At 35.3% G+C, this 13,121-nt stretch overlaps 1 protein-coding gene across 7 annotated transcripts in view; it reads right to left on the reverse strand.

The window, feature by feature from the left end:
- Positions 1-13,121, reverse strand: part of ARHGAP5 (Rho GTPase activating protein 5) — an 89,967-nt gene that overhangs the window by 5,093 nt on the left and 71,753 nt on the right. For all 7 annotated transcript variants that reach the window (XM_058293593.1, XM_058293597.2, XM_058293594.2 and 4 more), the window contains exons 4-6: positions 8,630-8,707; positions 5,220-5,351; positions 2,785-2,890 (exon numbers count right to left, since the gene is read on the reverse strand). In XM_058293593.1, the coding sequence (XP_058149576.1) occupies positions 2,785-2,890; positions 5,220-5,351; positions 8,630-8,707 (316 nt within the window). The remainder of the gene's footprint in view (positions 1-2,784; positions 2,891-5,219; positions 5,352-8,629; positions 8,708-13,121) is intronic.

Consider the following 13,121-nt stretch of genomic DNA (forward strand, 5'->3'; position numbering starts at 1 on the left):
GACTTTGGCCCAGTGGTTAGGGCGTCCGTCTACCACATGGGAGGCCTGCAGTTCAAGCCCCAGGCCTCCTTGACCCGTGTGGAGCTGGCCCATGCGCACTGCTGATGTGCGCAAGGAGTGCCCTGCCACCCAGGGGTGTCCCCCGCGTAGGGGAGCCCCACGCGCAAGGAGTGCACCCATAAGGAGAGCCGCCCAGCGTGAAGGAGGGAGCAGCCTGCCGAGGAATGGCGCCGCCCACACTTCCCATGCCGCTGAGGACAACAGAAGCGGACAAAGAAACAAGACGCAGCAAAAAGACACAGAAAACAGACAACTGGGGGAGGGGAGGGGAATTAAATAAATAAAAATAAATCTTTAAAAAAAAAAAAGATATGGCGATGGACTAGGCACAACTTGTGTTATCTGCTATTAGTTCGATATAGGTGGAGCTTTCTTGGTGTGTGTAAGGAGGGAAAGAAAAGGAAATTGAAATGAAAAAGTTAGAACTAAATCACTTAATGTTAAAGAGTTTAGGTAGTATCCTGAGAAAATAAGGTGTTAATTAATTTAATCAGAAGTGATCTTTACAAAGGATATTTCTGGCCTAAGGATCAAGAGAGGATCAGGAGGGAAAACTGGCAGGGACAGCTCAATTAGAAATTCTTGGGAAGTGGACTTCGCCCAATGGATAGGGCATCCGCCTACCACATGGGAGGTCCCTGGTTCAAACCCTGGGCCTCCTTGACCCATGTGGAACTGGCCCATGCGCAGTGCTGATGCACGCAAGGAGTGCCCTGACACACAGGGGTGTCCCCTGTGTACGGGAGCCCCACATGCAAGGAGTCTGCCCCATAAGAAGAGCAGCCCAGCACAAAAGAAAGTACAGCCTGCCTAGGAATGGTGCCATACACACAGAGAGCTGACGCAACAAGATGATGAAACAAAAAGAAACACAGATTCCCGGTGCCACTGATAAGGATAAAAGTGGTCACAGAAGAAAACACAGCAAATGGACACAGAGAGCAGACAGCTGGGGGGGGGGAGGACGGGGAAGGGGAGAGAAATAAATAAAAAATAAATCTTAAAAAAAGTTCCCCAATGAAAAATAATAAAACCTGAACTAAAGAAATGGTAGGAAAAAATAGTAATAAAAAGGAATATAAACCATGCAATACTTCTTACACTGAGAAAGTCTTGCTCCAAAAAAAGATGTTAGCTAAACTCAAGTGTGCCTAGTGACATAGGTGATTTATATTCTGAAGCAATCACCTTATCTTGTCAGTGAACTACTCTAAGGACTAAAGCTGTTTAACTGACAACTCTTCAGTAGTACTGGCCTACATGATCTGACATTGTCCCTTTCCTTTTTGACTTCATCTCTTACACTGTCCTTTCTTTACTCTGCTCCATTAGCTGTTTCTCAATTCATCATATGTGCTTGTCTGTGTGGTTCACTGTTGTACCAGAGCCTAACACATGGGTCAGCAGTGTGATCATTTGAACATGCTCTTCCCTATGCTCTCTTCTTAACCTATTTAGTGGAGTATAATTCATATTTTGACATTTTTATCAGGACAGACAATGACAAACCATCCCTAATCTCCATACAGGTAAGGTACATTTTTATCTAACCACCAACCACTCACATGGTAGTGTAATTTCAAAAGAGGAAATTTTACTAATTTTACCATAATACTATGTATGCTGATGTTTTCTCAGGAAGGGATTCTTCAGGGAAAAGTTATGAGAAATGCTAGTATGATTATATACTGCCTGGACAGCAACACTGAAACTTTAAACATTGTTTAATATTCTTCATACTTTGTTTGGGCCTTCAATATTTTATTAATTTTAAAAAAAACTTCAGTTCATTAAAATGTCAGTAGAAAATACTATGAAGAGCAGATTTTTGAAAAAATTAGTACAAAAATGAATAATCCCATTCAGTCCTCAGAAATGAGGTGCTACTCTTTTCCTGTTTATAGCTGAGAAAAATCAAGGCTTGGCAAAGGTAAGTAATTTGCCCAAGGTCATAAAACTAGTGATATTTCAATCCCAAATCTGTGTGACTACACAGTCTGATTTTTTAATCATTATACAATATGGCCTCTCACTAAATTAATGGTATTGGGAAGACTAGCTTTTTAAAAAATATGTATATAAACAAGAAGCTCAATATACTAGGATTATTCAAGTTAGTATAGGATTATTGCCCTGCATTTCAGGTAACTGGTTAGATAGTAATATAAATTCAAGTTTCTGATAAAATTCCACTGTGTGAAATACCCAAACAAAACAAACTAAGACACACCAGAGCAACATATGGTAGAAAAGGCAATCAAACTACTGACCTGGTTTCTAGTCATAAATGTGTCACTTACTAATTGTGTGACTTTGGGCATATCATTTCCCTCTTTAAGCCTCAATTTTTCTAGCTCCAAATAACTTGATTTGGTTAACTATCTAAGAGTCATTTCATACTTAAATTCTAAGGTTCTATATAAGAGAACTGTCAAAGAATGTGATAAAGAAAATTTGCATACAACCAATATACATTTATATTATCATTATACATACTAAACCAATCATATACCTTTTCTATAAGCTACCTGACTAAAAATCTACATTTTTTTAATCAAGAAAAAATTATTTGAACTTTATGTGTCTTACCATTACAGGACCAAACGTTGAACCATGTTTAAATTAGTATGTGTCCCTTTTTCTAGCTGAAACTCAATTCATAAAATTACATGTTGAAATGTATAGTATATTTTTATTTGCAAAAACAAAACAAAATTAAAATACCTGTTTAGATGTGTTATTATATATCTGAATACATCGTAGTTTACAGGATGGAATTTCTTAACAATTTCTTTCAATGCGTGAAGACGTTCTATTTTATCTGGGGTTTCTGTAAAATTAATGAAAAATTTGTGAAAATCATAACTTTAAAGTTTAATTTAAAAAATATTTGATGCTTCCTGCTACACTTATTCTATTACCATCAAGAATTAACTTATGGATTATAGATAACAATAATATTGTAGTATTTCTGCAGCAATGGCAAAGAAGATATATCAATTCTAAGGGACAAAAATGGCAGGATATAAAGGGATACGGGATTTTTCCTTTTGGAGTAATTGAAAATGTTCTAAAATTTACTTAAGGTGATGAAAGCACAATTCTGTGCTGAAAATGAGAGCCACTAAGTATACATTTTGAATGGACTGAACAAAGCATGGGACTCTATAGCACACTGAATCCTGTGGTGGAAGATGGACTGTGGTTAACAGAATATCAGAATGTTCTCTCAAGAACCATAATACATAATACTAATACAGGATGTTAATAATAGGGTGGGTTGGGGAAAATACACCAAATGTAAGGTATGGACTATAGTAAGTAATACTTTTGATGATGCTCTTTGATAATCTGTTATAAATGTTTCACAACAATGCCAGGTATCGGTGGTGGGGTGATATATGGGAGCTCTGTATATTGTTACGTATGTTTGTTTTGTAAGTTCACAACTTCTACTATACATTTACTGTTTATGTTTATTTATGAATGGTACATGTCAATAAAAATTTTTTTTAAATGAAAGAGAGAGAAAAGAGCATGTTTGAAGCATATTAGGATAGGTAAGCAAAAACAAAATGTTACAAAGAACCTGCTAAAATTATCTAAATTCAAGTCACTTCAGCTAGCAGAACATCAGTTGTCATTATCTACTACACTAGCCTTTTTGTAAGTAAAACCAGTCACTGAATATCAAAATAGCTTGGTGCTAATAAAATGGGCAATGGTATCTTAGCAATTTACTCATGCAATTTATATAACTAGATGCTGATTTAGAATTGGTTCATTACTTTTAATAAATAATAGACTTATAATTCATGCTACAGATATTAAATATTTTAGACTTTGTGGGCCACAGTCTCTGTTGCAACTATTCAACCCTGCAACTGTAGCACAAAAGCCGCCACAGACAGTAACACTGAAATTTGAATTTCATGTAATTTTTTTGTTATGAAATATTTTGCTTTTGCTCAAACATTTAAATTTTAAAAACCATTCTTGGTTCACAAAAACTTTTTAGGCTGAATTTGACCCGTAGTCCAGTTTGCTGATACCAGATTTAAAGTCTCAACCCTGTATTTATTTATATAATCTTACTTTGCTTATCAAAACTCTTTCTTCCCAGGCAGTATAAACAAATATTTAACTTAGTAACTATCCAAATTTATGCAAATTATGAAACAGGATAACTGAAATGTGGTACTGCAATAAATGGGAGATATAGAGTACTTTTCTCCTTTTCCTTATTTATTCGTTCTTCCAAAAGTTACAACCCAAATATACCAATTCCTTTAGGCTTTCTAACCAAGTACTAACAAATTTTCATGTGCCATATATTCTAAATCAGTCCTCAAAAACTTCCTAAGTAGGAATATACTGAGACTATTGTTTATGGTTTAAAAAATAAAATCAATTAAACCATTTCTCCAGTTTAAATGTAAGAGTATGTACAAAGCAACTATACCTTGAGACAATATAATGAAATAGTTCTTAATCTAAAAAATTTAACCATGAACTTTCAGAGTCAAAACCAAAAATAGTCTCACTTTAGAGAGCTTGAGGACCTAGAATCAAAAGGAAATATTAAATAGAAATATTTAAAACTATATTAATTTTGCCCAAATGGACCTTATTTCATTATCTAGATAACAAATGAGTATCTGTTTACTTGAACCATCTGGATGAATGATGGTAAATTATCAGTATAAATATGGAGTAAGCACCATTTACCTGCCTTATTTTTTTCCAAAAATACTTAAGAGCTAAAAAAGATTTAAATACACATGTGAGGAGACCATATGCAGGTTAATATTTTACTTAAGTACACTATAGATACATTCACCTCTGGGGTTTAAATTTCTTGTAATAACTTTTATTTTGAATTGAAGGCACAAAACCTCCAACTTCGAAGTATAATGATCTTCAAACTTCCAGGAACATTTGAGTCACCTGGTAAGTCACCTACAACTGAATATTCCCAGGTGTCAACCCTAGGAGTTTTTATTTTATTTTATTTAGAGGAAAAGACCTTTAAGAAAGAAAGTTCAAGTAAGTTGAATTTTTATTAGCTATATATTCTAAAATATGACTAATTTAACACTTAGCAATCTATATTTAAAAACTGCTTCCATCATCCCCTTCCAAAAAAGATTTATACTTACTTGCTGCTTCCAACAGCTCTGGATGAAGAGGATATGGAATTAAAGGATCTGGCAGATCTGCAAAGAAAGCTTTAAGAGCTCCAGCTACAGCATTTACTGTTACTTCCATTGATACTAGATTGATATTATGATCTATAAAATAAAAATTAAAAATTTAATTTACAGCTTATATAACAAACCGTTAATTTATTATAGAAGGAGTAAGCCAAACAGGTACCTCTACGACCTAAAGATATTTAGGTCTTAATCAGACACCTTTCTTTATACACTCGAATAGGCTGACTCATCACTCAATAATTACATTGTTTTAATATAAGTCTGCCTAACAAACCCATACATTTCTAGTAAACAGTACAGATCAGGGAAGAGAAAACCAAATTAAGAAGCATTTTCGGTAATAATGAAAATGCTTTTAGTCTTCTGAGTATATTGAAGAACTTTAACTTTTACTAATACCTATCCAATTTCAAATTTATTTTGTTTACATAGGCTATTTAAAAGAAGCCATAGGCGGTGGACTTGGCCCAGTGGTTAGGGTGTCCGTCTACCATATGGGAGGTCCGTGGTTCAAACCTCGGGCCTCCTTGACCCATGTGGAGTTGGCCCATGTGCAGTGCTGATTCGCGCAAGGAGTGCCCTGCCACGCAGGGGTGTCCCCCGCCACGCAGGGGTGTCCCCCGCGTAGGGGAGCCCCACGTGCAAGGAGTGCGCCCCATAAGGAGAGCCGCCCAGCACAAAAGAAAGTGCAACCTCCCCAGCAATGGCACCGCACACACGGAGAGCTGACACAACAGAATGATGCAACGAAAAGAAACACAGATTCCCGTGCTGCTGACGACAACAGAAGCAGACAAAGACTACGCAGCAAACAGACACAGAGAACAGACAACCAGGGAGGGCGGGGAGGGGAGAGAAATAAATAAATAAATAAATAAATAAATAAATAAATAAATAAATAAATAAATCTATCTTAAAAAATAAATAAAAGAAGCCATAAGGAAACAGATGACAAAAAACACGAATTAATCATATAATTCCTAATTTAGACCTTTGAACTTTATTCTTAAAATTTTCCTAACAAAGAGTTTAAATTTAAGAAGTTGGTAGTGAAATTCTGATTTAGTACACCAGAAATACTAATACATACTAAAACTGTATCCTAAGGTTAATTTGCTATTAGAGTTACATGTTTTTATTATAAATCATTGTTTATACTTTGGCATGTTTCATTTCAGCCCTTCCTGTCCATTAAAAAAAAAAAGGCCAAATCATACATATGTTTTACATCAGATTTTCATTTTTAAAGCATTATCCAAGGTTATTAAAATTTCATGAGCAATTAAAAATTTTTTTTGATTTTTCAAGGTAACATTTCACTGTAATATAATTTTAAACTCACAGAAATGTTGCAATAAACTAAGAACTCATATATACTGTTAATCCAGAATTACCAATCATTAACATTGTCATATATAAACAATTTTGTTAAGTTAAAAAATTATTCTCCCGATGTTACAATTTAGACTCTATTCTACTGAACATTTAATTTTATTTCATTTAAAAATATAAAGATACTATGATAAACACTTTTAGTATTAAAGCTTATTTCCTAAATTTACATTCCTTGTAATAACAAGCACCCAATGGACATTTAAAATGGTGCCCAGCACAGAAAACTCTTCATATACATTATTTCATTATTCCTAATACTTACTCTTATCCTCCCCTTTCTAAAGATGAAGAACTTGAGATTTAGAGAGATTAACTCACCTGGAGCACAAAACAGTTAAGTGGCAGAGAACAATGAAACAAAAACAGGAAACCTAATTCAAGAGGCCCTGGTATTAACTATTTCTGCCTTCAATACTGAAGTGAAATTGCACCCAAAACTCAATAACATAAGTCAAATATATTATTTTAAACAAAATATTTTTTAAAAAGGTCTACATACACCACTCATCATTTTGGTGGTTTTGCCATTTCAATGTACAAATCATTTTACATGGCTATGAAGTAGTCTATTTATAGACACGAGCAGTTCCCCCACTTACCACACCCTTTTTCAAAATTACAAAGCTATAATGAATGCCTTTTTAAGTTTCTCTTAACAGGCTTCTCAAACATAAATTCATAGGTTTTAGTCTAGTAAAACCACTATTCATTTTAATAGATATTCCCAAATTGCCTCTGAAAAGGCACCCCCAACCAACAGTGTATAAGTTCCCTATTTGCCCACACACTACCTTAATAATCTTTTTTACTCTAATAGCAAAACAAACATAACCTTTTTGTTTCAATTTTTATTTCTAATCAACACACTAAGCATCTTTCCATGGACTTGTTAGCTACTTTCTTCTGATGTGAACTGCTTAATAGTGAACTGCTTAATCTAGCATTTGTATTCCATGCCCTTCCTAAATTTATAGTTTGTCTCCTGATTTTTATTACCTTTTAGCCATCTTCTCATAATGAATTTTTACATTTTTATGTAGTGCAACTTAACATCTTGCTTATGCTTTCCAAGTTTCATATCAAGTTTAGGTCTTTCCCTACTCCAACATTATAAAAACACTTTATTTTCTGTAGTTACAATTTTCACTTTTTACATTTACATCTTTGATCTCATAGAGACTTTACTTTGATATAAATAGGAATTCAGTTTTTTTCCTTTAACTCCTTAATGTTAGTAGTCCCAGTAACAACAACAACAAAAAATGTTCAAATAAATTACTCATGGCATACAAAAATACTGATCCATCATAAGGCCATTTATTGCTTTTCTAATTCTAGCGATAGATTTGATGGATTCAGTCAAAGTTTTATATTTGTAAGATGGCTTTTTGAGTTAAGGATATAAACTATTGGAAAAAAACTGAGCAGGAGTATATGGGCCATTAAATAATCTTGTTCAAAATATTTGTTTTATACTGTTCTCTGTAGACTTAAGAGTAAGAAATGGTTTATCATTTCTAAAACAAAACCTATTCGCTACATTCCATTCCTTCTGGGCCTATAAAGGACTTTGCCTCAATACTGAATATCTTCTTTTTCAGTAACTTATTTCCTACTGCCTTTACATTTAAAAAGATACCATATTTTCCTGATTCAACTGCCTCTCTTCTTAATATTTTCAACTGCAAATGTATTTAAAGCATCCTTCTCTAGTACCCAGCACTAAAGTAATCAATAGTTTTGCTGCTAGTGAAACAGCTAATCTTTCTTAGTAATCAATTTCCCTTGACTGTAATACCTATCCCTATATATTACATCTAATTCCACTTCAAAATTTTCACCTTTACCATCCATATCCTCAGAAAGTTTTCAAACTAAAATTATTTTTCACATCAACAATTTCCAATTAGGTAAACAAAAAACCCCAGTAATTTTATTTTACAGAATTACATTCTTACCTTGATCAAACTGCTTTTGAATGTTGTCTTGATCAGTTTTATTCCCACTAACACGGTAAAGTCCTTCAGTACATAATCCTTAGAAAATAAAAAAACACACAAGCTTTTATAAACACATAGATAAATGTAGCACAGAATAAACTTAATCTAAAGAACTAAGTATAACTTAGTGACTGAGAAAAATACAGCATAAAATATTTCAAGAATATTTTTGAGCATTTCATTTTTAAATATATTCTCAGTAAACTACTTATTTTAGAGCATTTAAGACATCTAGTTCCAGAATGAGTAGAACAGGTCTCCCTATTCCTCATATCAAGTACAGTTGAAAACCCTGAACAAAACAAACAAACAAACATAAAACTGAATCATGAAGAAAAGAAAAGGAAGTGGACTGATTAGTGGCCTTGGGACTCGAAGAATGACATGACAGTGAGTTCCTTGGGGTTTCTTTTTGCCTCCCCAAAATCTTGGACTAGGCAACAAGTCCACAACCCAGACATACCCACAGGCAAGGACAAAAGAAGAGCAGCAAGAAAAGCCTACTTTCTCTAGTCAAAGGACTGGAAAAAGTACAACCTAGCAAGACAAATAATCACCCTACTACAAAAAAACACCACGGAACCCCCTTTTCACACACGTTAGTGGAGGCCAAACATGAAATATGGACTTCCACCCCTGGCCAGCAATAACAAGGTGCTCTTCTCCCTGCCAAGAGTGCCAGCAGAGGCTAAGGGGAGTGACTGAACTTCCACCATCATCCTGAGGTAAGAAGTGCCTACCAGAACCCACTATTGTAGAGTCAGTAGAGGCCAGCAGTCAAAGTAGGAAGCCTGTACAAACCCATATGGCAGTAACAAGGAAGTCTCCCTTCCCTATCACTGGGTTGTCAGAGGAGACCTGCTAAAATAAAAGATTTAAATAAGGTCCAAAGTCTCAAAGTCTCATAAATATGCAAACATGCAAGATAACAAGAAAAAAAAAAAGCACTTGTCATACCGTGAACCAGGTAAATCTCAACGTGACTGAGGAAAAACAATCAACTGATACCAACACAAGGATGACAGATACAGAATGATTTGACAAGAATTTTAAAACTATCATAAAAGTGCTTTATGAACAATTACAAACATGCTTGAAACAAATGAAAAAGTTTCAGCAAAGAAATAGAAAATGTAAGGAAGAACCATTTGGAAAATTTGGAACCGAGAACCATAATAATAGAAATTAAAAACTCACTCAATGGGCTCAAGATGACAGAAGGAAAAATCACCGAACCTGAAGACAGAGCAAAAGTAACTGCCCACTCTAATTAAAATAAAATGAACTGAAAAAACAAAAAAAATTAAGGAGAGTCCTAGGGACTTGTGGGAGAATAACAAAAGACCTAACATTTTTATCACTGGCTGGAAGTCTACAGCTATCTATATATTCACTGAGGAGTACCACAAAGCACTTTTGGAAAGAGAATCTTTTTGATATGACATTGTACTTTTCAATACACAGTAAAGATCAATGGAAAAGTAAATTTTGTTCAACTTAACATTTCTGAATAAATATGTCACAGTACTTCCAAAACACAACCTGTAATTCTTTATGTCTTATCTAGCTAGAATTATTTCATTAGGTGTGAAAGGCAAGCCAAATCTCTCATACTGGGAAAGTATCAATTTTTAGAAATCCATCAAGATGATAAGCATAAAAGGAGCAAAAATCTGAGAAATGTTTTGTGTGACCAAAGTTAGAACTCAATCCTCTCCCAGGAAAATAGCCAGAGGACAGACAGAAAAAGACTGGGGCAGGCTGGACACTGTCCAGAGAAGAGAGAGGGGCACAGGAAAAGAATCTCAAAGTTAAGACCATGAGTTGAAGCTGCAGCTGGAGACTCCCCTTAGCCTCCCATGAGCAGAGAACTTTGAAATCTCTAGCCTCAGGCAGGTGGCTACAGACAGAAGGGGGATGTAGAATCTACTTCCCAAGGAAAGGGGAGAGAGATGAATGCAGTCTAAGGTTGATTTAGCTTTTGCCCACAAATTTCGTCTGCTGTGTTCCATGATCATTTCCAGGCTGGGTGGAGCCACATCATTGTTTGCCCCGGGAGCCAGCACCAGACTAAAGAGATCTGACCCTCTCAATCACCCTCCCTACTGACTAGAAATGGTTGTTGAGAAGGCAGAGGGGAGTGGAATTATTTCATATGAAGGAAAAGAGAGGGTGCTGCTAGCAAAGATTGGAGAACTATCTTTGAGAAAGTCTGATTTGCAAGGCTCTTAGCCTCCACACAGGGTCCTCTGTCACATTCATCTGGTCCCTGTTACAGCCAACATTCTTCAAGTAGACTTTGATCTGAGAAGATGGCAGAAGAGTGCTATCTGCTGGCTGACCAGTGAACTGCAGGAGAGAAAATTAAAGGTAAATTGAGAGGCTATTTCCTGTCTTTATAGCCTCCCTCCACAAGGCCCTCTGAACTGGCTTGCAACCCATTACTGGGTCCAGTACATAGATTTGAGCAACTAACAGGACAATCCTAAAAACCTAAAACCGGTTGAATCAAGAACAAAAAAAAACAAACAAAAAACCGGCAATAACACAGTCTCCTGCCACCAAATCCCTAAAAAAGAGAGAAATTGAGCATGAGTGTAAACTCACCATTCTAATCAGCTGCTTAGATATCAGCAAAAAATTATTAATACAAGCCATACTAAGAAAATGGAAGAAATGGCCAAAGTGAAGGAATATATCAAGCACCAGATGGGACACAGGATATGAAACATCAATGAGATTCATACAAATTTCCAAAATCAAATACATGAGTTGAAAGAAAATATGGCTAAATACAAAGGACATCAAGAAGACACTGAGTGAGCACAAAGAAGAATGTGAAAAACTGAATAGAAAAATAGAAGAGCTCATGGACATGAAAGACACAATAAGTGAGATCAAAACACATTACAGGCATACAAGAGCAGACTCAAAATGATAGAAGAAAGAATAAATGATACATAAGACAGAACAGCTGAAATTGAAGAATGGGAAAAATTGAGCAGTGGTGCAGGGATTTGAATGTTAACATTAAGTGCAAAACATAGGTGTCACCGGAGTCCCAGAAGGAGAAGAGAAGGGAAAAGGGGCAGAAAGAATGGTTGAATATTTCCCAACACTCATGAAAGAAATGAATTTACATGTCCAAGAATTGCAGCAAACCCCAATCAGATTCAATCCGAACAGACCTACTCCAAGACACATACTACTCAGAATGTGAAATGTCAAAAGATAAAGATAAGACTTAGTGCTGATTTCTCATCAGAAACCATGCAGGTGAGGAGACAGTGGTATGATATAATCAGGATACTGAGAGAGAAAAATTGCCAGCTAAGAATTCCTTATCTGGCACAACTGTCCTTCAGATGTGAAGGTGAGTTTAAAACATTCACAAATAAACAGAAACTTTTGAGTTCATATAAAGGAATCCACTTTTGCAGGAAGTATTACAGGGAGCCTTACAGGCTGAAAGGAAAAGGAACGGCTTGGAGGAGAGTGTAGAAGGCAAGAATAGCAAAAAGGATAATCAAAACGGTAAAAAGACAGATGAAAATTAAGATTTGACATAAGAAAACCAAAGAATATAATGATGGAAGTATAAAATGGATATACAGTAATATCACTGAATGTGAATGGATTAAACACCCCAATCAAAAGACATAGGCTCATAGAATGGATGGAAACACATGAGCCATTCATTCATATGCTGCCTACAAGAGACTCACCTCAGACCCAGAGATTCATTGGAAAAAGATACTCCATGCAAACAGTTAACCAAAGGAGAGCAGAGTAGCTATACTAATATTGAAAAAACAAACATGTTAAATGCAAAAACGTTGTAAGATATACACAAGGCCATTATATATTAATAAAAGGGACAATACATCCGGAAGAAGTAACAGTCATAAATGTCTATATACCTAGCCCGGGTGTCCCAAAATGCACGAGGCTAACTCTGGCAAAATGGAAGGGAGAAACAAACATCTCAACAAAAATGGTTGGAAACATCAAAACGCCACTCACATCATTAGAGAGAAAACTAGATAGTAGATTAACAAGGAAACAGAATTTGAACAATATGATAAATGAGCAAGATTTAATATATAGCGTGTAGTATCCCAAATCAACAGGTTATACATTCTGTGCTCATGAATCATTCTCCAAGATAAACGACATGTTAGATCACAAGGCAGGTCTCAATAAATATAAAAGACTGGAAATATAAAAAACACCTTTTCAGATCATAATGGAATGAAATTGGAAAGCAATAATTGATGAGAAAGAGGAAAATTCGCAAATGTGGGGAGGCTAAACAATACACTTCTAAATAATCAGTGGTTAAAGAAGAAATTGTAAGAGAAATTAACAAATATAATGAGACAAATGAAAACAAGAACACAACTTGTAAGATACAGAGAAGGTGATGATGAGGGAAATTTATAGCCCTAAA

Source organism: Dasypus novemcinctus, chromosome 3 (assembly GCF_030445035.2).
Source record: "Dasypus novemcinctus isolate mDasNov1 chromosome 3, mDasNov1.1.hap2, whole genome shotgun sequence".
Taxonomy (NCBI): domain Eukaryota; kingdom Metazoa; phylum Chordata; class Mammalia; order Cingulata; family Dasypodidae; genus Dasypus; species Dasypus novemcinctus.